The sequence below is a fragment of the Meriones unguiculatus genome, chromosome 2 (genome assembly GCF_030254825.1).
Source record: "Meriones unguiculatus strain TT.TT164.6M chromosome 2, Bangor_MerUng_6.1, whole genome shotgun sequence".
Lineage (NCBI taxonomy): Eukaryota > Metazoa > Chordata > Mammalia > Rodentia > Muridae > Meriones > Meriones unguiculatus.
The window spans coordinates 21,632,036-21,657,043 of record NC_083350.1 but is presented as its reverse complement, the minus strand read 5'-3'; the positions used below and the strand labels follow the sequence as shown (position 1 = coordinate 21,657,043).

At 40.9% G+C, this 25,008-nt stretch overlaps 1 protein-coding gene across 2 annotated transcripts; it reads left to right on the top strand.

The window, feature by feature from the left end:
• The first annotated feature begins 1,639 nt into the window (after positions 1–1,639).
• On the top strand, positions 1,640–24,247 carry Seh1l (SEH1 like nucleoporin). 2 transcript variants are annotated; one of them, XM_021659516.2, is made up of 9 exons: positions 1,640–1,868; positions 6,058–6,108; positions 9,048–9,194; positions 10,391–10,602; positions 12,051–12,149; positions 17,468–17,608; positions 18,143–18,300; positions 20,422–20,572; positions 23,482–24,247. In XM_021659516.2, the coding sequence occupies exons 1-9, from the start codon at positions 1,758–1,760 to the stop codon at positions 23,672–23,674; spliced, it is 1,263 nt and encodes a 420-aa protein (XP_021515191.1). In that variant the 5' UTR covers positions 1,640–1,757; the 3' UTR covers positions 23,675–24,247. The 2 variants fall into 2 exon arrangements, with proteins under 2 accessions (XP_021515191.1, XP_021515192.1); XM_021659517.2 differs by having other exon boundaries at positions 21,921–24,247.
• Positions 24,248–25,008: the final 761 nt, after the last annotated feature.

The window sequence follows — 25,008 nt, the reverse complement described above, 5'->3', positions numbered from 1 at the left end:
AATTTGCAACCTAAAATAATTGAAAAGCTGTCCTCTCCTGATAGTAACATGTCTCTTTGGTAAATCATTTCTACTTATATCAGTGGAGATGCCATTAAGATGTAATTATGTTCTTTTTTTTTAAATTTTATTTTATTAATTACACATAGTAATTATGTTCTTCACTATGTAAAATGGCTTTTAAAAGAAGCTATTTGAATTGTAAATATAATCAGAATTTAAATGATTGTAATGTTTTACAAATGCTACCTGCACACCTGTTTTCTTTCAGATATTACTATCTGATGAAATTTATTTCAGAACAACAAGATTTTATGAAGTAAACAGTAAGAAATTATGTTCTGAATAATTATATAATTATATTTAATCTCAAAGTCAAAATGAAACAAAAAACTCCATTTCTTTCAAAGTGGTCTTTCAACTTCCACTTGTCAGAAAGGGCAGGCTTGTGCCAACTGCCCGTTCCAGCGTTTATGGGTAATTTTATATTCAAATCAACAGAGTAGAGTGTACTGTATTGGTGTTACAACCAGATCACATTCTTGAAGGAACTGTCAACATTACATTCAGTTTTCTCGTTGAGGGTGTATATGGGCTTCACTGAAGAAGACAGGTACAACTGAAGGGACCCTGTTACATGATAGTCTTGACCTTTTAAAAGAATCTCAAATTTTGAAACAATTTTAAACTGAAAATGTTGATAGAACTCCTTTATAGTTTAGATCTAGACTCACAGGTTGTTTTAACTTTACTGCTTTTTACTGTCTCCATTGTCACTTATGTTCATGTGCTCATTCTCTCTACCTTGTCCTTCATTCTCCTAATATTCACATATGGAAAACATTGGTTGCCTGTGCTTATCTAGCCTGACTCAAAACATTATTACAGTCGCACTGAGTTGTAATTTTCATGTTATAAGTTTATCCATTGTAAATATATAGAAAAATTTATTTTTATGTGTATGCATGTTTCATCTTTTTGTATGTCTGTGCCCCACGTGCATCCTGGTGCCCATAAAAGCCAGAAGCAGACACTGGATCCCGTGGAAATTATATTTAATCTCTCACCTAATTAATACTTAGTAGACGGAGTTTCCCACAACTTCCTAGATTTGACCGAATCTCCTGATTTTAGCACTTTCTATAGCAGGCTTCTCTCTGTAGGTTATTTTTGTTTACTTCACTTACTTCTCCATTAAGACTGGCTCCGTTAAAGTAAATACTGAACATCATCCTGGGTCTTGCCATCCCCTTTCTAGAACTTCTTTTTCCTCATCCTGGTTCTGCTGACTCTCCAGCCTGTTTTACTTGTGTCCTATCTCAGCACTGACCACTGCTTCAGGTCCTTCCACTCTTCCGGGTCTCAACTCCATCCTTCCGGCGGCACTCTGTGCCCGCTGAGCTGGACTCCTGAGCCACGTCTCCACCTTTCCCGGGAAGCTCTAGTGAAGCTGCTGAGCCTCCCGTTCAAAGCTTCGGCAGGAAGTCTCTCCTCCCCGGGCGCACGATCACGTGTTCACGGGCGGACAACCCCACCGGGCTGACCCCGGAAGGCGCTTTCGCTTTCCCCGCCTCCCGCGGCTTCCCCGCGCCCGCGGCGGCGTCTGGGCCCAGGCTCCGCCCGCAGAGGGCGTGTCCCTCGGGGCGTGTCGCGCCGGGGCGACGCGGGCCGACGTGCCGTACGCGCCTCCGCGGGCGTCCCGGGGCGGCCGGCCTCTCCGCCTCCCTGCGAGGCGGGCCGGGCAGACGGCGGCGGCCATGTTTGTGGCGCGCAGCATCGCGGCGGACCACAAGGACCTCATCCACGATGTGTCTTTCGACTTCCACGGCCGCCGGATGGCCACCTGCTCCAGCGACCAGAGCGTCAAGGTGCGTGCGGCACGCCCGGCCGCCCAGGGCCCGGCCCGGAGGCGAAGGGAGGCGGCGCGGGAGGGGCCGGTCCCGACCGAGGCGCACGCGACCCGCGGCCCCGCGGACGCCGCCGCGCCGGAAGCGGCCGGAGCCCTCCCCGCCGGCGGATTGTGGGGTCACGGCCGCCCGCGCTCGCGGCGTTCCCCTTCTGCCGCGCCTGCGCCGGACGGCTCCCGACCTCGGGGGCGGGGGCGAGCGCAGGCGCGTTGCCGGGGCTTCAGGAGCGGGTCGTAGTGGGTATCTTTGCTTGGGCGGTGCGGGCCTCGCCGCCTGCGCTCCTCTGCCCGGGGCACATGGCATTCCCCTGGAGGGAGGACACACAGCAGTCGCGTCCTTACGTTTGTTTTCTGGGACTGCCTCAGACCCTAGCCCTCGCTGTAGTCCTCCCGTCTCAGCCGTGCTGCGGTTACGGGAATGAGCCCCTGCCCAACGCCACAATCGCTGAGAACCTGACAGTTTTTCTTCTTGTTCGTGTCCGAGTGTTCCCTGAAGATATTTAGAACAAGTGTCCGTTGAGTATGCTACGGCGTGTTCTCTTTTTGGAGACAGGGTCTCTCAGTTCTGAGGCTCCGATAGTTTGCCTGCTTCTAACGGGGGTGGTGTCATTAAAGTGTGCGCCACCGGGGCGCGGCTCTACTCCCCCAACCCTCAATTTTGGAGATTTATTTTCGTTTGTGTGAGGGTTGTGTCTGCACGTATTGATGTGCACCGCCTGGCGTCTGTGAAGGTCGGAAGAGGGTAAAAGTTGTGATCCACCTTGTTGGGAGAACCAGCCCGGGACCTCTGAAGAAACGGGTGGAGCTCTTAATAAGCTGAGCCATCTCTCGGCCAACGAGTCCAGCTGATTCAGGTAGCAGACATCAGTTAAACCCTTAAGGATGGCTAACATGGCAATACTGGGAGAGAAAGTAATTCTGCATGCAAAGCTTACATGCGTGATCAGTGAAGGGGCAGCTTCAGCTGTCAGGCCACCAGACTGTCTTGCGGCTTTCACAGAAGCGCTTTGCTGCTTCTGCCGTACCCACCCCTGTCGTCTCTGCTGTTGATTTCGTGTTCCCGCTTCTGCCCATGCTGTGGAATGGGACGGGAGAGAGACCTCCAGCAGCCTACTTACGAAACCAGAGAAGGGGTCTTTGAACCAGTCACAGCCTTGAGCCCTTGAGTAACGTATTTAGCAGTCCCTGCTAGGTCACCAGGTAGAACTGGCTCCTGCCTGGTGGAAATGGATGACGCTCATTCAGAGTCCTCCAGGCTGCTGACAGCAAAGTGTGCAGCCAGCCCCCTGCGGGAGCTGTGCCTTCGAGAGGGCAAGCAGTCCACGGAGTGGTTTTCTGAGGACTTCAGGAAGACTTTCAGATAGTTGTCTGACATCCCTGCTTGGGGCAGAAAGGGAGAGCCCAGCAGCTGTTAGTTAGGGGGTCAGATTGACTGTCATCCCCCAATCTCTTTGCCTTTTTTCCTTTTTTCTAGATACAAGATTATGCCACGTATCCCAGGCAGTTTTGGTACAACGTCTTGCAGTGTAGCTCAGGCAGTCTTTCTTACTCCTTTTCAGACTTCCAAGTGCTGGGATTACAGACCTGCACTACCAGGGTTTATCAGGCTGGCCTTGAACGCACAGAGATCTGCCTGCCTCTGCCTCCCAAAGTGCTGGGATTACAGCTGTGCGCTACCAGGCCCGGTTGCAACAAGTGTTATTAACTGTGGTTGATCTCTCCAGTTCCTTCACGGATTGTCTTGGTAGTGTATAGCCAAGTAAGCTTTGCATGGCAAATTACTTCTCTCCCAATATCGCTACATTATCTTACCTTTCCTAAGGACATAACTGATGTCTGCTAGACTTGTTGGCCATTATACACTTACTACCAGATTTTATGTTCATTCCAAAGCTTGTAGGTTGTGACAGTGAAAAGTTGTTTATTTAGCATTTTACATGCTTTGAATGATTTTTTGTTTTGTTTTGTTTTGTTTTTCAAAACAGGGTTTCTCTGTGTAGCCTTGGCTGTCCTGAACTTGCTGTGTAGACCAGGCTGGCCTCAAACTCACAGAGATCTGCTTGCCTCTGCTCCTGAGTGCTAGGATTAAAGGTGTGCTCCATGATGCCCAGCTTTTGAATGCTTTGTTTTGGCTAATTCCAAAAGAAAAATTAAGTGAATATTTTGATAGGCATTCTCAAAGTATCCCCCACCCCTCATTTTTCCTTTTCCTGTGTGCTGGGGCTCACACTCAGGCCCTCAAATAATGAGCTCTACATCCTTAACCCAGTTTGTTACCATTTTACATCATGAGAGTAATGATTTGATAGCATCATGGCTCTGGTTGGTGTGTGTGTGGTACTGGGTGTTGAGCCCAAGCCTGGCACATGCTGTGGCATGGCAGAAGCTTTGCTATTGAGCTCTGTCATTCATTTTATCTTTTCATTTTGATACATAACCTTCCTAAATTACCCAGGCTGCTTGTACTTGTGCTTCTCATCCCTCCTGAGTAGCTGGGATTACATGTATACAGCAGGCATATTTTCTTTGTGATTCTAGGGGTTGAACTAGGGGTCTCTTAGGTGGTAGGCAAGAGAGCATTCCTAGTCCTTAATACATTTTTTTTCCTTTGTTTTTTTGAGTCAGGGTTTCTCTGTGTAGCCTTAGCTGTCCTGGACTCACTTTGTAGACCAGGCTGGCTTGGAACTCACAGAGATCTGCCTGCCTCTGCCTCTCAGAGTGTTGGGATTACAGGCATGTGCCTGGCTAAGTTGGAATTTTTTTTCTCTATAATTTTTTTTGGGGGGTGTTATTGAATATTTTACTTTAGCTTTTATTTCATGTACAAATGATCAATGTTATCTTGTTCAATTAATTTTATGTGAATGGATGTTTGTATATGTATCTGTGTACCCAGAGGTCAGAAGAGGGTGTAGGGTACTGAGAATTGACCTTGGGTTCTGTAGAAGAGCAGCCAGTGCTCTCATCTGCTACTGAGCCATCTCTCCTTCACTGGTAGCTATTTTTTATTTTATCTCCTCATTAAGTTTATTTTTTACCTCAAAGTGAATACCCACTGTGTCGTCCCCTCCCTCCCCCCAAGCTGGTCTGGAATTCGTAATGTAGACCAGGTTGGCGCAAACTTAAAGAAGATCCCTCTGCCTCAGCCTCCCAAATGTTGGGATTAAAGGTGTGTGCTACCATGCCTGACTCCACAGTGCTTTTGCAATCATTTACAAAAATGTAGGGTGGCAGTTTATCAGTAGGATATTCTCATTATTGTGAATTGACACTGTGTCCAATAACTCCCCATCCCTATTTCCATAGGTTACTTGATTACACCTTCTAGCTTAGATGGAACAGGATAGGATAATTGCCTTTGTATTTGGCTCATGCTATAAACAAATTCTTTTTTATAATCCACTTAGTGCCAAAGTTTGTGCATTTATTTTTTTTGTCCTTTCTGTTGGTGAATTTACAGTTTAAACATTATCCTTAAGGGCTTGACTGATGTCTAAAACAGTTTAAAACAAGCCACAAGACAGTCTGGTGGCCTGACAGCTGAAGCTGCCCCTTCACTGATTATGCATGTAAGCTTTGCATGCAGAATTACTTTCTCTCCCAGTATTGCTATATTACCTTGGTAAATACTATCCTTAAGGGCTTAACTGATGTCTAAAACAGTTTAAACAAGTCAGATAAGTTCCCTTCGGGCATGATTACAGTGCTGCTGGTTTGAGTGTGATGCTGACAAGTCGCCAGTTTATATCATTTTAAAACAGAAAGAAAAAGTTCTGTATTGATTGGTTGGTGAGAATGTTCCATCAGGTAGAGGACCCTAAACTGCTAGGAACACTTGTTTCAGTGGTCAAAGTCACTTCATTAGAGCATACATAACTGCTCAGTGCTGTCTTAGCAGGCACAAGACCCTGGGCGCAGTCTTCAGTACACTGCCAGTCCTGCCTGATAGCATATAAACAAATAAACAATAAATAGGAAGAGGTGGAGGGATGTAGATGCCCCTGCCTCTTAGGGCTGCTTAGTACTTGGCCCGACCTGCACATGATGCTCAGTGCATGTTGGCTTAAGGAGTGCTCCTTTACTGCTGCTTCCTTGTATGCAGTTGAAGTTTTGCTTGCGTTTGTTCTCACTTGCCTTTTGTTTTCTTATAGGTCTGGGATAAAAGTGAAAGCGGAGATTGGCATTGTACTGCTAGCTGGAAGGTTAGTTTTCATTTTTACATGGTTTGAGAAAATTGAAATGTTTGCTGTTTTAGTGCTCAGTATCATTGAGAAGACAATACAACTGATATGGTGTTGTGCTCCTGGAAAAAGATTTCTGTTTTTTTAAATGATTGTTTTGTTACTGATTTAATACTAAATTTGATAATAAAATGTCTAGGTCTGGCCAGGTGTGGGACCCAGTGCTTTGGGAGGCCAAGGCAGGAGATTGCCATGAGTTAGAGGCCAGAGTGAGATTACAGAGTAATACCCTGTCTCAAAACAAAACCAAAGAGTGGAAAAATAGTCTTTTGGTAGCATTGTCAAATAACTACTACTAGGATTTCAGCATATTTCATATTTTTTCCCCTTTCACTCATTGCCTACCTAACTTTGTTATGGGCTGAGTTGTCTGTTATTAGGAGTAATTTTATTGTTATGTTCCTTTATCAGAATAATAGTAGTAAGTGACCTATCTAGTTGAAGGTTCCTAGCAATTTTATCAGTGTCAGGTATGAGTTTTTTCTCATGGAGTGGGCCTTCTATATCAGAAAGTGGCTGGTTTCTTCCACAAAATCTGTGTCACTATCTTGCAGATGGGTCACTTGTAGGTCACAGGATTTGTAGCTGGGTGACCCCAACTATGACTTTCAGGTATTAACATGGATTTTAGATTTAAATCATTGTCTCACTTCGAGTTCTGTAAATTGATCTAAAGAGGTCCTTAGGGCTGTCATTGCTTGAGGAACAAACCTATTCCTCCTCAATCTGGTTCTCACAGAATGTTTACTTATGCTATAGGGTGTAGCCTTATACTTATAATTGATGGCCATTTAGTGTGGGGTGGTCTGTCTTGTAATGGTTTGTTCTTTTTGCAATCCAAGGTGGCTACAGGTTTAGTGAGAACAGTGGTTTCTTTCCATAGCTTCAGCCTTGAAAGGGCTGAAGGGATGAGATGGGTTAGGTACTCCTTTAAGTGATTAGCATGCCTGTGTAGAACAACAAGAGTTTGACCTATACAAATGAAGGCAGAGATGCCAGTTTTTCATCCATGTTTAGTTACCTTGTGGACCTGTGAGGAGTCCACAGTTTTTAGCAAAAGCAGTTTCTGAGTATTTGTTATGAAACCATGTGTTGTAGTAGTGCCATTTTCTCTTTGCCTTACATGATTACTGTCATCATAAAGCTGAGTTGCCCTGGTGACCTCCAGAATACCCTGGCCCTGTAGTCACAATAAGGGAATGAGTAGATAGCACAATGGCTAACTGTGCTAATGGTAAAGGTTGAAGAGCTGCTAACATTTTTTCTTAGAAAGCCCTGGGAAAGAGTCAGCAGATCTCCTCTGAGATTCTAGTCATCACTTTCTGCTCTATCTGCCTGTGTTTCTGTATATACAAGGTGGAAGGGTGAGTAGAATGGCATGCGCAGTGCTATCTCCTGTGATTCATCAGAGGTGGGACTTTGTGTTAACCCATTCTCCAGTAGAGAGCCCTTCACTCATACTCCTGTAAGTGACCCAGTAAAGTTACTGCTCACTCAGCTAGACTTGGATAGAATCCTATTTTGATTTTCCCTAGGAAAGCTCATGTAACTGTGATAGCTTATGTATAATCCTTTTGCCTATCTGGCTAGCATGTTTTTGCTTGTAGCATGTTTTTGAGGTTCATCCACAATGTGTTTTATGTATTCTCTTTGTTTTTTCTTTGAGACAGGTTCTTACTGTGTAGTCCTGGCTGTCCGAGAACTCAGCCTAGACCAGTTTGACCTCAAACTCAGAGAGAGCCACCTGCCTCTGTCTCTCAAGTGCTGGCATTAAACATGTGCCTCACCTCACCCAGCTTTTTTTTTTTAATAGAATGTATAGGTAAGCCACATTTTGTTTATCCACTCACCTGCTGATGGATATATGAATTACTTCTAGTTTTTCAGTGTTAGAAATGTTTGTGTTTGCTTTCTGCCATTATAGCAAAATACTGGAACTAATTAACTAAATGTAACAGCCTCACAGTTTCAGTATGTGATTGGTTAGGCTATATGATTAGTTAGGCTAACCAATCATTTTTGCTCTGGGTCTAGGGTAGGAACAGGTAAAGTCTGCACACACTGTGGCTCTGGATCAAGGATAGAAAGCTCGTGCATGCATGGCAAACATTTTACTGGCTAAGCTATTCCATAGGTTCCCAGTTTGAGAAAGGGTCTCGCTCTATTCTTGAACTTGCAATAGCACTTGTGCCTCAGCGTTCTAATGCTGGGATTACAGGTGTATATCAGCATGCCATATGTACAGGAACCCTCTGTCTTGCACATGAAGACAGAAGGCTGGAGAGGTGGCTCACTTGGTAAAGTTCTGGCTGTGCAATTGTGAGAGCCCAAGTGTGGAACCACATAAAATGTTGTGTGTGTAATCAGGCATGGTGGTGCACGCCTTTAATTCCAGACCTCAGGAAGCAGAGGCAGGTAGCTCTATGTGTGAGTTTGAGGGCAGCCTGGTCTATAAAGAGAGTTCCGGAACAACCAGGGGTACAGAGAAGTCCTGTCTTGAAAAAACAAAACAAAACAAAAAAATGTTGTTGTGGCAGCATGTGCTTGTAATCCCAGTGTTGGGGTAGTACAGACAGGAAGGATGTCCAGGAGCTTGCTGGCCAGCCAGTCTAGCCAATCAGTGAGCTCCACGTTCAGTGAGAGATGGAGAGCTGTGCATGGGCACACACACACACATTCAAAATAAAGTGAAAAATATTTTTAAAAGAACAGCTCTAGAAAGTCCACAATCCTATATGTCTTCCAAAATATGTATCTTTTTAGAAATTAACTTTTAATTTAAATGTTAAATTGGTATCTTTCTCATCTTACTGAAGTAAAACTACTTGGTTCTATTATTTTCTCAACTAAAACTATGTTTGTGAAGTGAGTAAACTCAATCTTGTTTTTAAATTCCCCAGACACATAGTGGGTCTGTATGGCGTGTGACATGGGCGCATCCCGAATTTGGACAAGTGTTGGCTTCCTGTTCTTTTGACCGAACGGCAGCTGTATGGGAAGAGATAGTAGGAGAATCAAATGATAAACTCCGAGGACAGAGTCACTGGGTGAGACATTTCTTTAGTTCCTCGCTCATTTTTCCATATTCTCTGTTTATTTTTCTTTTGTTTTGCTTGCACTGTTACTTAGGCCTGTCATTATTCTAGGGGTGAACCTAGAGGATTTGCATTGTACCCGTTTTGTATATTTGTGTATTTTACATAGTTTTATATAGTAGTTAGTATATGATTTTAGACTTCTGATTTGTGGTTATTTTGTAGTGCCTGGGATTGAACCGTGGGCCTCATGCATTATCACTGAGCCACACTCCAAGCTTCCTTTAACTGCATCTCCTTTTAAGTTCTACCTTGGCCTTTATCAATTGATTCTGCACAGAAATACTAACCGTGTTCTGCTCACATTTCTCATCTATGAAAGTAGAGAATTGGGGCTGGAGAAATGGTTCAGTGGTTAGGATTGCTCCTAACTGGTTGCTCCTTAGAGGACCTGGTTTCAATTCCCAGCACTCACATGGCAGCTCACAACTGTCTGTAACTCCAGTTGCAGGGGATATCTGGCACCAGGCATGCATGTGGTGCACATATATATGCATGCAGGCAAAATACTCATACCCATTAAAAACAAACAAAACTTTAAAAAGAAATTGAGATTAATCTAGTTAATTTAAGACCTTCCCATCACTTTCACTGAAGTTTATCATAGGAAGTGTTTCATTTTTCTTTTATTTACTTTTCATAATAATTACACAGTATAAAATTCAAAGCTGTAAAAGGATGTGTGCAGTGAAAACAACTACTTCTCTTGCCTCCTGGTTCTGCTGTGAGGGAGTCTAGTCTGCAGGTTCTTCTGTATTGTTGACGAGGCAGTCTGTCCCTTTATTGATCACAGAAGTCACAGACCTTATGTTTACTACCAAAGGATCCTAATTCACTTGCTTTACCTCTTACAGCATGCTTTCTGTGACAGCAGTGTCTATGAAAATTCTAACATTTTCTGGTTTGGGGACCAGTCTGTTTAGTGAGATTACTAACAATACATGCTTTATCAGGGCAGTTAATTACAGTTCATTAGTTAGTGTGATTATCATGTATGCCTAGTGCTTCATTGGAAATAGAGACCAAGAGTGGCTTTAAGTAACTTTTGCTAGGATGAAAACCTAGTGTATCTGTGTGATTCTCAAACTTGTTCCTCAGATCTGTTACATTTTCTTTTTGTGTATGATTTAAATAATATTTTTTTCCAGGTGAAGAGGACAACTCTAGTGGATAGCAGAACATCTGTTACTGATGTGAAATTTGCTCCCAAACACATGGGCCTGATGTTAGCAACCTGTTCAGCAGATGGTATAGTAAGAATATATGAGGCCCCAGATGTTATGAATCTCAGCCAGTGGTCTCTGCAGCATGAGATCTCATGTAAGCTGTGCTGCAGCTGTATTTCTTGGAACCCTTCCAGGTAAGATTACATAAGGCAGTTTACTTGGTAAGAAAAAAAAAAAAACTGCAAATGAATCTTGAAGAGTAGAAAACAAAACGAAGTTCTCTTTCTAAAAGCAAATGATGTCACTAGTTCAGTTTCTAGATTTTAACTCTGAAAGCCACTGTTAACATATGTAGATGATTGATACTGTTGATTCTTATTCTGTTAGATCTAAACTGTTTATATTCACTAATAGATGAATATAGCTCATAAATGACTGTATATTTTATTTGTGGTGTTCTTTATAGTTATGCTGGTAATTTTAGTTTAAAATTTATTTGTACTGTTGGATTTATTGGTTCTTAGATTATATGATTGCTCTCTTAAATTTTTCTTTCAACTTTAAATTTTATGCGTATGGGTATTTTGCCTGCATTTTGTGCCTGCACACCACAATCATGCAGTGCCTGTGGAAGCCAGAAGAGGGCATTAGATTCTCTGGGACTAGACCATTATGAGCCACCATGTAGGTGCTGGGAATCAAACCCAGGTCTTCTGGAAGAGCAACCAGTGTGCTTAACCTCTTAGCCATTTATCCAGCCCCAATGATTCCTCTCTTACAAAAGAGAAAATTGGCAGTGGTGCGGGACTTTAGGTGCGTGCCTTTAATCCCAGCACTTGGGAAGGATAGGCAGGCTTATCTCTGAGCTAGAGGCCAGCCTGATATACAGAGTGAGCTTTAGGACAGTCAGGGCTACACAGAAAAATCCTGTCTGGGAAAATAAGACCAAACAACAACAATAGCAATAACAATGATGAGAGAGAGACTATATGAGCTTGCTTTGCAGCCTTTTTTTTCGATTTTTGTTATATTGTTATAAACACACAATGAGTGTTTATAACATTTGTATTTCATAAATATTTAACGTGTATAGGTATTTTGTCTATGAGCACTAGTTGACTAAAATTTATCTAGCAATCAAGTTATATGTGAATATTATACTCTCTCATGAAGCTGTTGTTTGCATAGAATAATCTCTCCCTATGTTTACGTTATTACCAGAGCTCTTTGTAGTTTAAGCATTTCTAATTAGGTTAGAAATGGATCTAATTATGTGAAGCTTTAGTAACAAAGCTTTAGGTAGCTTTAATAACAAAGAACTACATTTTTCCTCTTGCTTATATTTGTAGGAAGAGAAGTCTGTAAGGTATGGCAGGGGTCTGTCTTAATCTCAGTTTTTTTGAATGCCCTCTTTTGGAAGAAGTGTTCCTTTTATTTAAGTCATATAAAAGTGAAAAGCAGTCATGAGAGACAGTGTGAGGTTCTCAAGCACATGCAATGTGATGGTCTCTGGTAGACATCCAGATGGGATAGTAAGGGCAGGACAAGCTGACTTGTAGGTTGTCTTTTTGATTCTAGTTTTAAAGTTCTGTTAATTAAGCAATTTACTGCATTATATAAAATATTTTCCCTTCATTTCCAGCTCTCGGGCTCATTCCCCCATGATAGCTGTGGGAAGTGATGATAGTAGCCCAAACGTAATGGCCAAAGTTCAGATTTTTGAATACAATGAAAACACCAGGTCAGTACTTCTTTGTTCAGAATTGTGTTTGTGTTAAGTTATTATTCCTTTTTTATTACCTGCACTGTACATCTTTCATTGTCTATTCACTGACTTTTTCTTCTTTTCTTTTTTTGTTTTGTTTTTTGCTTTTTTATTAAAAAAAATTATTTTCTGAGTGTTTTGCCCGAATGCATGCTTGGGAACCTTCTGCATGCTTGGTCAAAGGCTTAGGAGGACATTGGATCATCTGGAATTGCGGTTTGGATGGTTGGGAGTTACCATATATGGGTGCTGGGAACAGAGCCCAGGCCCTCTGTAGGAGCGAAAGGAATCTAATCTGCCTTGCTGTCTCTAGCCCTGTTTTTTTTTTTTTTTTTTTTTTGCTTTTGAGAGGGTGTCATGTTACTCTGGTTGTCTTGAAGGAGAGTTGAATGGATATTTCCATTTCAGCATTCTGAGTAGCTGCAAGCACCCAGTTTGTGAAGAGGAGTAAATTAATACCTTATGTATTATCTTCTAGAGAAAATGGAACATAATACCAAGTAATGGGTTAAACTTTCTGAACTAAAAGAATCAAGATGGTGAAGAGTTTCGTGCCCAGGGAAACCAGGTCTGAGAGTTAGGTTGGGAATGTGCAGTTAGAGAAGGACCTACACGGTGAGTGGACGTTCGCTAGATGAAGGGTAGATAGCCTTCTATGTGAAGAGGACTATATCTGATAAAACCTAGGAACAAGACACAGCCACCACTGCAGTTGGAACATAACAGGCAAATGGGATATGATGGACAGACAGGACTCGAGTCTGTGCCATTGCTATAGTATCATCTTACTTGTCATGTGACTGCAAGTACAGGACCAGATGGCTTAACTCTTCAGAGATGTGATGTAATGCCAGGATCACGGGACCCTCAGAGACCACCAGGAGATGACTCTATGCAAGAGAGCTTTATTACGAGAGCGATCGAACTCAGGACCCAAGTTTCACTGACACAGCAGTAGAGAAGTGGGACCTCGAGCTCTGAGTGAGCAAGTTTTTAAAGGGAAAGTCTGTGAACAGGGGGTTTCCATGACAGCAAGCAGGAGGGCACATGTTTCCATGGCAACAAGCGGGGGGTTACACATGCCTTGACGTTATAGGATTAGGTAAAAGTTAGAGGAGCGAGGTGACCTTCCCTGAGGCACATAAACATTGGGGAGAATTTTCCCAGCCGATTCCTTACCGATTCTCATTGATTATTCCCAGGGAGATTGTCTCTATTTTCTATAAAGTATTTATTCCGTGATATTTCCTGGAGGCTGTTGCTAGGAGAGTTAACTTTGTTGTCTGCCAAGTGTACATTCCGTGATATTTCCTGGTACCTGAGTTCAGCTCCCAGTCAAGATGGCTCTTTATTTCAAAATGGAGTTATACCCAGGCTAACCTAAACTCTTCAGTGATAAATATTTTAGAAGGGAGCATGAGTGGCTGTTGCACTTATCCATTTGGGAGATTACAGTGGCTTTGGCATAAAGTAGGGACAATGAGAAGGGGAGAAGACAGCAAGACAATATAGGTACATGCGTTTCTGTAGGTGATTATAAAATCTGAAAATAATAAGCAGGGTAAAAAGCTTGATACTGTTTTACAAATGCATAGACCAACAACCTGTGGTCAAATCTAAGGTCAAATGGGAAGAGTTAGAACTGAAAAACAAGGTTTTTGTTAGCCACCCTGTGTCTTGATAGTTTGTTTTGAAAGTCTTACTGTGGGGTCTGTGCTTGGCCTAGAATTCACTCTGTAGAGAAGGCAGACCTTTTAAACGTGCTTGATTCTTCTGCTCTGCTTCCTCTCTCAAATACCAGAATTACATGTGTACCTCTACACCAGGGAGGTCAAGTGCCCCCTCTGAAAACCATCTCATTAATGCTGTCATTTGGCTACTCTATAGATGGGAACTGCTTTAGAGAATTTTTATTAAAATCTGGTTTTTATGAAATATTTTGAATATTTCATAAGTAAGAATAAGAACATTAAGAGCTGAAGATAAAAACATGAATGTAGCAAGCCAGGTGTGGTGTCACATGCCTGTAATCCCAGCATTCAGGGAGGCAGAGGCAGGCAGGCCTCTGTGAATTTGAGGTCATCCTGGTCTACAAAGTGAGTCTAGGACAGCGAAGGCGACCCTGTCTCAAAAACAAAACAAAACAAAAAAACAACAACAAAAACCCATGAATGTACCTTGCTGTGGTGGCATTCACCTTTAATCCCAGCCCTTGGGAGATAGAGGCAGGCAGAGAGATCTCTTGAGTTTGAGGCCAGCCTGGTCTACATAGTGAGTTCCAGGATAGCCAGGGGTATATAGAGGGACCCTGTCTCCAAAAACCAAAATCAAACCGACCTAAACCGAAAAACCCAAAAAAAAAAAAAAAAAAAAAAAAAAATGTCATACAATGCCTATAGTACATACAGTGTTGTAGCCATTACCATGGTAACATTTCCTTTATGTACTAGAACGAGAAAGAACTTTTGATAGAGCTAGGTAAAGTACTGAGTGGAGCCTGATATTGGAGCCTGCATTTTGAAAGTGTTATAGGTGGCATGGAGCAGAAGAAGCACAGTATGGAGAAGTTTTCTCAGTCTTAAGTAGGCTGCTGAGATCACACAGAGGCAAAAATGGGGGTGAGAAAGCTGAAGTGATTGTAAAGGGTAATAAAAGTTCGAGTGAGGTCTTTGAAGTAGGTATTTCAAAGAGTGAAGAGAAGTTCGAAGAAGAATTGGAGGGAGAGGTAGGATGGAGAGCTCTGCCCTGTCTACATGCAGGGTTGCTTGGCTAGATGCTTTAGATATATCTATGCTGTTGAAGACTTTAAGGAGAACCAAACTCTGATGTGCTCTTCCCTTTTATAAATTTTATTGAGACATAGTCTTATATGTAGGTCAGGCTGACCTGGAACCCTGGGAATCTGCCTGCCTCTGCCTCTTGAATGCTGAGATTAAAGTTGTACCCTACCACGCCCAATTCCACTGTCATCTTACTCTCTGTTTACTTATACAGAATAAATGTGATGATAGGATGCTGCTTGTCAGCCTTTCAGTTTTTGCTCATTAGGCAAGTTCTGTGCCATTCATGTCCTTGGTTTTCTGGTCAGGATCTTGCTATGTAATTGACACCTTAGCCTTGAACTCATGATCTTCCTGCTTGGATTACATGTGTACCACCACACCTGGGTTGGGCATTACATCAAAATGTCAGTTTCTCTTGCTATCAACTTTCTTTTTAACTTATATTCATTCAAGGTCTTTTATTTATTTATTTTTTAAAGATTGATTTATTTTATTATGTATACAATGTTCTGCCTGCATGTACACCTGAACGCCAGAAGAGCGAAACAGATCTCATTATAGGTGGTTGTGAGGCACCATGTGGTTGCTGGGAATTGAACTCTGGAAGAACAAGCAGTGCTCTTAACCTCTGAGCCATCTCTCCAGCCCTCATTCAGGTTCTTACGACATTCAGTGCCTTTATTATTTTATTTTATTTTTTAAAGATACTTGTTATGTAGCCCAGGCTGGCCAGGAACTCAATGATCTTTTTTATCTACTTCCTAAGTACTGAGGTTGCAGGTGTATGCCATCATGCCAACTCTCCCCTCTCTGCCTCCCTCTCTCCTTCCTGTTTGAGACAGTCACAGTGTGTGTGTGTGTGTGTGTGTGTGTGTGTGTGTGTGGCCTTAATTGGCCTGGAACTCATTGGAACCCTACTGAGTGTTAGGATTAAAGGTATGAACCACCATGCTTGGCTCTTACCCTTTTTGGGGTAGGTGGAAGGATAATAAGGACAGATTTTATTCTACTAATTTTTGATCAAGTATTTTTAGATACACTTAAATTGTAAAGACAAAGACTGGCCCTTATATTGGTTCTTGGGCTAATCCAGCAGATACCTACCTCCACCCCCCACCCTCCCATTTGTAGGCATGGAAGCCAAAGATCTGAAATCAAGGTGCCTGCTTGGCTGAGCTCCTTTGAAATCCTTGCTGGCTCTTCTAGCTTTTGATAGCTCCAGGAGTTCCAGAACAGCATTGCTTTAGGTACTTTCACTGTTGTGTCTTCTTTTTTTTTTTTGAGACGGTTTCACTGTGTAGCTCTGACTATTCTGGAACTCATTTCTGTAGACCAGGCTAGCCTCAAATTCAGAGATCCACCTGCTTCCACCTCCAGACTGCTGGGATTAAAGGCATGTGCTACCACTGCTTGGCTTACCTGTTGGTCTTTTCTAAGGACCGTGAACATTAGTGTCAGTCATATACCTAGTGATAATGAATATGGAATAGATTAAAAAAAATTTTTTTTAATAAGGTCACATTTGTAGGCTTCACTTTGGGCTTAGGAGTTAGTCTATTGTTTGGGGGCCACTATTCAATGTCCTCCAAAGGCAAGCATTTACTATGAGCAGTATGAAAAATAATTGAGATATATTGAATTTTTTCAAATTTCTGATATTTTAAAAAAAATTGTTAATTTTGAGATAGGGCCTCTGTATGTAGTCCTGGCTGGCCTGGAACTCACAGAGGATTCTCCTTCCTGTGCTTTTCCAGAGTACTGGCTTAAAGGCATGTGCCACCAAGCATGGCTCAAATTTATTTTTATTTTAACGATTTATTTTTATTTACGTACATATGTATAGTGAGACTTCTTTTGGACCCATCAGTGGTTAAATAAAGTCATGGAGATTCGTTAATATTTATAAAAGCTTAGGCCTTAGCTGGGCAGACTCTCAGCTACCTCATAAACTTACTTTGCCTATCTTTCCATGAACTACCATGTGGCTAGCTCTGTCTCTTTGCTGATATTCATGTCCATCCATTTCTGTGTCCCCCTGGCCAATCCCATTGTGGGTCTGATTTTTCTTCTAGAGACCCTCTTTTAACCCAGAAGGTCCTGTCTTCCCTTTTCTGCCTAGCTATTGGTCATCAGATCTTTATTATCAGTAAGTGAGAGAAGAAGAGTGTTTATAAAATAGGATACCAGTGGTGGGTTCATTGGCACAAGCAATCAACAATTGAATAAACAGGCAACCTTCACTCAGTTCACAGAAAGGTTACCCAGCACATTGTATCTTCATGACTGTATGCCACGTGTTTGCAGGTGCCTGCAGAGGCCAGTGGAGTATTTAGATCCCCTGAAGCTGGAGTTACAGGCCATTGTAAACCATCTGATGTAGGTGCTGGGAATCCAACTGTGGTCCTCTGAAAGAATAGCAATTGCTCTTAACCAGCGAGCCATCTCTCTAGCCCTAAGTTGTGTATGTTTTATTTCTGAAATTTTAAATTATTATTATTATTTTTGAATTAGAAAATATGCAAAAGCTGAGACTCTAATGACAGTCACAGATCCTGTTCATGATATTGCGTTTGCTCCGAATTTGGGAAGATCTTTCCACATCCTGGCAATAGCAACCAAAGACGTAAGAATTTTCACATTAAAACCTGTGAGGTGAGTTGTAGAAAAACAGGACTTTGAAAATACTCTTTCCTTCTGCTTATCTTTCTCTGTAGAGAATAGTAAAGGTACAGGTCTGACATTTAAATAGTGAATAGTTAATGTGTTTTTTTTTTTTTGTTTTGTTTTTTTGAGTGAGGCTTTAGTTTGAATTGTTCTAGTTCTTTTTCTGTTTCTATACTTCCTTTCTGCTATTCTATCTTGTAAAATTGTTACGTCTCTTGGATTCTGGACCTTGTTTTGCAGAATAATGGTTGTTGCTCATTTGTTTCTTTCTTGTAACAACAACAACAACAAAAAAAGTTCACTGAGTATCATTTGGGTGAAATAAGTCCGGGTTTTGGAGGAATTAAATGAAAGAAATACTTGCGTAGCCCAAGGGCTAGGTAGTAGGCGGTAGAGGGTGGGGAAATGGGTGCACATATTAGGAAAGAGTATGGTAAGCATAGTTCTTTGTATTTTACTTAAAATGTGTGTTTATGTGTGAGAGTGTGTGTATACACTTTGGAAATGTTAATCTTCTTTTAGGAAAGAACTTACTTCTTCTGGTGGTCCAACAAAATTTGAAATCCATATCGTGGCTCAGTTTGATAATCATAACTCTCAGGTTTGGAGGGTGAGTTGGAACATAACAGGAACAGTACTAGCATCGTCAGGAGATGACGGCTGTGTGAGGTTATGGAAAGGTACGGTTTTTAATGGAGTGGAGTTGTTAACTTACATTTACTTTTCACTTAAAAGTATAAGCTCTGAAGTATATTTTAAAATATTGTCTTTAATATTGTTTAAAATAATTTTTTTATATTTGTACTGTTTTTAAACATCAGATTACCTTGTTCATGGAAGCTAGTGGTCAGTTGAATTGTTTTATTTCTATGTGGAAAAAAGGCAGTTTTAAAACTAATTAGAACACTCAGTATCTCCAGGAAAAGCTAACCTTGTTACTGCTTTATAAACCCAGGAGAGGCCCCTGGGTTTGGCCCCTGGGTTTGGTAAAAATGTTTGCCCTACGAGTGAGGACCTGAGTTTAAATGTCTATAATCCCAGCACTCCTTTAGGGAACTGGGGCCAGAGAGAGGAGAATCCTAAGAAACTCAGGGTCCTTAACCTAGTAAACACAGCAGGATGGTGTGGGGTCGGGGAAACAAACATTAGAGTCCTTACCTTAAACAAGGTGGAAGATGGGGGCTGACAGCTAAAGTTAACCTCTGCAAGGGTGCTGTGGCACTCATGTACCTGAATAACGCACACACTGGTGCACAAATCCATGCACACATACACATGCTCACTCATTCACAGACTTTAAATTCACCATCTTTTCTATTTCCTCAAATTCAAGAATACTGGGATTCTGATTCTCAGTTTCTTATAGTGCCACTCTGAGGGAATCTGGTCAAATTACTCTGACTTTGGTGTCTGTAGCATCAGAATGAATCCATTCCATTCTGAACATCAGCTTGAAAACTGCAGTGGGACACTTGACCTGAGCAGTTTCTACTTCATAAAATGCAGTTAGGCTAAGCCTTGATGGCCTCCCATGTTCAGTCTTAGGATGAATTCTGTAGGACTTCTCTGTCCATTTTGGTTTTCTTCCAAACCCATTTGTATCCCATTAGTCTCCTTAACTTTGATTTAGTGGGCTAATGACATCAGTGACTAGTTTTGTATTCAAAGAATGAGACCATGATGAATGAGCCCCTAAACTGCCACAGAGGTTTTATCAATCTGTATCTCTGACTATATAATATATGTGGTACCCACAGCCAAGAAGATAGCTCCAGTCCCTAGTTAGATTCATTGTAAGAAAGACAAATAATTTAGGTTTATTCCGTTTAAAGATTGTGTTTCGATATTAACATGTGTGTGGAGGTCAGAAGACAACCTTAGGTATTGTTCTTCAGGTATGACTCATGACTCACCTTTTTGTTTGAGACAAGGTCTTTCTTGCCTGGAAACTTGCCAAGTAAGCTAGGCTGGCCAGCTGTTGAGCTCCAGGGATTTTTCTGTCCCAGACATCCCACTGCAGGCATTACAAGGGCACCAGCTGGGTTCTGTTGCTCAGACTCAGGTCCACATGGCTGCAAGCCAGGCACTTTACTGAGTGAATTATCCCCCCAGCCCAGATAGTAACTTGTTAATCTTGTAGATTAGAGAATTGTCTTGAAAGGAAGGGAAATAGATGGTAAAAGCTTTAATGTTTTTTAAACTAGTAATTCTTTGTTTTGATCTTACTCAAACTCGGCGCAGTCCTTATGAGTCACTGTGGCTGGTTTAGTATTTCTTTGAAAACCTTAATGTGTTTCATCTAAAAATTGTCCTTAGTTCCCACCTGGAAGCAAATGTAGCTTGCTGCAGCCCTGGAGATGGCTCAGTTTTTAAAGTGCTTGCTTGTAAAAACATGAGAACCTAAGTTCAGATCTTCAGTACCTGTGTAAAACCCAGGCTTGCTAATGTGCAGCTGTAATCTTAACTCTAGGGATGCAGAAGCAATAAGGTCCCTGGAGCTTTGGTATAGCCAAATTGGACAGCTGGTGTAACCAAATTGTTGAGTTCTAGGTTCAGAGAGAGACCTTCCCTCAAAAACGAAGGTCACAGGGAAAGACACCCAATGTCAGCACTTCGCGTCTACGTGCATGTGTGTACATGCATGCTTATGCACATGAATGTGAGTATAGGCGCACATCACACACACACACAGATAGCGAAAATGTAGCCCATATTTTGTTCTTGTAGTTTTAGAAGAGTGTCGCTATATGTATTATGCGTAGGGATTAGTCATATTAATGTATTTGGCTGTTTTCTTTCAGCTAATTACATGGACAATTGGAAGTGTACTGGTATTTTGAAAGGTAACGGGAGCCCAGTAAATGGGAGTTCTCAGCTGGGAAACTCAAATCCTTCGCTAAGCTCAAATATTCCAAATCTTCAAAACTCACTAAATGGAACTTCTGCTGGCAGGTAGGCTCTTCTGCAGGGAAACTAGAAACCACACTCCTTACCCCATCCCTGGGCATACTTTTTATTTTATGTGTATGGGTATTTTGCCTGTTTGTTTATCACAATGTGTGCAGTGTTTGTGGAGGCCAAAGGGTCAGGTGCCCTGGAGCTGGAGTTTTGGATGCACGTGAGCCACCATGTGGGTGCTGAGAATCAAAGTCGGGTCCTCGCGAGAGCAGACAATGCTCTTAATTTTGCTGAGCCACCTCCCCTGGTAGCCATACTACTAAAGGGTGACTTTTAAGATGGAATAAAGTAATTTACCAATAATTGTGATACTTATCCTCGGAATTTCACATCTGGGTATGTATTTAATGGCTTACTTGGTTATAGTATGGGCAGTTTCTAAGTCCATTAAGCTGTGTTCTGAAATTCAGTAAAAATGTTAGTAGCTTTGTTTATGATTCTGTCTTTTCTAAAGCAGCGAGAGGAGAAGATAATAAGGTTGATAATAAGGTTAATAAGGTTGACTCTTACATAAACATTTTTTTAGTGCTTGTTGTGTGGGCTTTGCTCAGGGCACATTGAAATTTTAAATAAAGTATATAACTACAGCTTTGTGAGAACAGTGAGCGAAATAATTTGTTGTTTGTCCTTAAATGGTAAAATCTGAGATCTTGAGGTCAGATTATTATTATGATTATTCTACATACACTTAAAATAAAATTTGACATAATCCAAAGTTAAAATTTTCATATTCAAATTTCAAATATATAAATTTGTAATATATATATATATGTTTTTTGTTTGTTTGTTTGTTTTGGTTTTTGAGACAGGGTTTCTCTGTGTAACAGAGCCCTGAATGTTGTGGGCTTGCATTGTAGACCAGGCTGGCTTCGAACTTACAGAGCTCTGCCTGCCTCTGCCTCCTGAATGCTGGCATTAAAAGCATGTTGCCATCATGACTGTCAATATAGATGTCTTTGGGCATAATTTGGAATAGAGTTTGGGAAACTTAAAAATCCAATTTTAAAACTGTTCTATGGTTATTCTCTGTCATCCTAAACAGAAGAAGAAATTATAGTTTAATTTTCTCAGTTGTTTTGATACTATTGTATTTTTATAAAGAAATCTTGCTATTTGACTTTGAGGTTTTAAGTATTTGCAACTAAAAAATCAGTTTCTAGTTACCATTATTTTATAAAAGAAAACATTCTAGACTTAATTTTAAAAACTCTGGTTTTAGATTACAGCTTTGTACTGTACATAGCTTTGACGGTTTGATCTGTTTTCTTATTGTGCCAATAACCATCTACGTTAGATCTGTGATGCATTTTCCCTTTCCCATTTGTATTATGTCCTTTAACAGAAAGCACAGCTGAGTACAAGCTAGCTGGAGTAACTTTGCTGTTTTGCTGCTTGTTGCATGCACACAGGAATGGAAATCGAACTCCTTTCCCCCTTTCCCAGCGCCGTTTGATCTCTCCCAAGATGCACCAACAGCCTGCTCACTACTAAATACAGTCCAAAGGCCTTTAAAATTACAGTGTATATAATTTTTTGTACTAGTCAGTTTACTGGCACTATAAATGGAAAGGCTTTTTGTTGAGACATCATCACCAAAACAATTTTTTGAAATGTTCTGGAGACTAACTTGGGTTTAAAAACTGAAAAGATTGCTACTATCCTCATAAACAATTGGGAGGAGGGAAAATATAATTTTATTCCATTTGGAGACTATAGGAATTCCTTTTATTTTCTAAAACAATAAGCTAAAATGATGAGTTTTTTATAATTTTAATTTGAAAATCAAATAAATATTTTTCATAAAGATTGTTTTGAGTGCTAATTTGTTTACCTTTTGTAGTATTTCTCTATAGGTGATATTATCCACACAACTGGTTTTCCTTGTAATTAATAATACTAGTAAAGGAGCAGATCATTAGCCTAGCACTGGAGTTGAGATAAATGATTTGTAGCCAAGCAGCACATTCGCATTTGCTACACTTTTATGTGGTAGTAAAAAGGTAGAAGCACTTTTAATTTTTCATCTCATACTCATAAAAGAGATGGTTGTTTCTAATATGTGCATGGATATTTATGTGTGATTCTATACGACTTGGTTTCCTTTAAGACAGTTTGGAAACATAAGACTTGCCATTTTGCTGAAAATATGCATGCAATTGAAATTCCATATCTCAGGATTTTTAATGTGTTGTTTCAATGAGTTACTGTCTTCTGAAACTCTTGACTTTGACAACAAAGTTACATACCTTTTCATTTACTAAACTGCATACATATTACGGGTAAGTTATAAGATGATGGAATAACAGGCTGTAATTCTTTGAGCCTTTTTATGCACCAGATTCTGTAGCTGTTCTAAGTTTTTTGCAGGAAACTGACTGTCCGATGATTGTAGTTTTCAAAAGCATGTTGCAGTATCCAGCTTTACTGTGTGAGTGTATTCGATTTGGTTCTCAGAATCATGTATGCACTAAAGATGTGTGTCTGCTGCTGCAGCAAATGCAATGTTCCTCAAATTAAAACGTATTAGATTTGTAAATTACAGAATCAAATGAGAGATTAGACAATGCTTTACATTGTCTGTGTAATGTACTGAAATTTTTTTTTTTGGCATTTTAACTTTAATAGATTGTATTTTTTCAAACTTTCATACTTGCTTAAGCAATCTTGATTCAAGTGAGAGTCTTGGTTTGTACTGTTATGTTCTATTGGTCCTGGCATGAATATACAAGGTTTTTTTTGTTTTGTTTTGTTTTTTGTTTTTCTTTCCTTCCAGCATGTTTTCTCTTCTTTGGTTCTCTTTGTATTTACTGCTTTTCTCTTTTTCTTCTGTTTCCTCCCTTCCCTCCTTTCCCCTCCCCTGTTGTTTTTGTTTTGGTGTTTCGTTCCTGTCTTCATTATTTCAGGTATTTCTTTCCCCCTCTGGATTCCCCACGGGCTGGATCAAGATGGTCCAGTTGTGCCCAGCTCCTTCCTCCTCCTGCTCCTCTGGTAGAGCACTCTTGCGATGCTGACACTGCCAACCTCCAGTATCCTCACCCTCGCAGAGGATACCTCTCTCGGCCTCTCAATCCCTTACCTGAGAATGAAGGGGTTTAAAATACTGATTTAAAGGCCTTATTTCAGATGCTTGTAAATGCTTTTATTTCAGGCTGCTTTTTTGTTTTCTTCATTTCTTTTCAGAAGATCCTTCTTTCTTAGGGCATGTCTTGCATGTATTACAGCTGAAGTGTTTGGAACAAAACTTATTTGTACTTCTGCACCAGGAAACTTGGCTTCCCTAGTTGGTTACCTTTGATGAGATGATCTTCAAAAAAGTAACATTAACTGTGAAAAAGTCCCAGTATCTGACTCAAAGTGCCTGTCTTGTAAATTCTGTACCGAATTGTTATAGAGTTCAGTTTCACCTGTCGATAGCTTCACATAAAAGCATATCATTGTGGACCTCTCTGTATTTCAGACATTAAGAAATACTTTGGATTTTATAGGCTGATGTTACAGATGACTGTAAAATAAATAATTCCTGTGGATAAAGCAGTGAATCATAAGGATATTTTTGTTTTTGTTTTTTTAAGGAAAATGCCTTTTACTCTTTGGAATTACTGTTTAATGTTTTTTTTTTTTGTAATTATTTTCCAAGTAGGTTATTTAATAAAAATATTTTAAAAGATACGAATGTGTTGTCTTATAAAAACCATATGTTCTTGGGTTTTGTGTTTTGAGACAGTCTATGTAGGCTGGCCTGGAACTTGCTATGTAGCCTAGGATGACCTTGAACCCCTGACATACCTACCTCTCTACCTCCCAAGTAAAGGGATTACAGGCTTGCACCACCACACCTGGCTAAAATAGAATGCACTTTATTTAACATTTCTGCTCTCATGTCCAAAACAAAACAAAATAAAAAGCTTAAACAAAACAAATATAAACAATGACAAGTTTTAAAGGTATAATGCCAGGTGAGATGGCTCACTGGGTAAAGATGCCTCCAAACCTGACCACCTGAAACCACATGGTGGTGGAGAACCCGCACACACAAATAAAAATGCCATTAGACAAAGATAGACTGTCAGTATGTACGTTAACATTCAAACCTGACAAATGACTTCAATCTTACTACTTAGCATTATTGTTACTGATTTTGGTTTGTTTTGAGACAGGGTTTCTGCATAGCCTTGGTTGTCTTGGAACTCACTGTGGAGGTCAGGCTGGCTCTAACTCAGATCTGCCTGCCTCTGCATCCTGAGTGCTGGGATTACAGGTGTGTACCACCATGCTCAGTTCAACATAATTCTGTGGACAGAGAAATCGAGGTATATTTGCATATGGTAAAGTGATTAAAACCTGAAACTAGTAATCTTATTTTAGCCTAGCTTTCTTAGGAATTGTCGAGGATTTACCTTTCAAGGTAAAAAGATGTCCCTTTAAAAAAA

What these genes read in the sequence shown, in the direction of transcription:
- Seh1l (XM_021659516.2), top strand. Translation starts at nt 1,758, where the DNA reads ATGTTTGTGGCGCGCAGCATCGCGGCGGACCACAAGGACCTCATCCAC. An exon ending in ATTGTACTGCTAGCTGGAAG is followed by an intron (nt 6,109 to 9,047) that starts GTTAGTTTTCAT and finishes TAAATTCCCCAG; the next exon opens with ACACATAGTGGGTCTGTATG. An exon ending in AATGGAACTTCTGCTGGCAG is followed by an intron (nt 20,573 to 23,481) that starts GTAGGCTCTTCT and finishes TCATTATTTCAG; the next exon opens with GTATTTCTTTCCCCCTCTGG.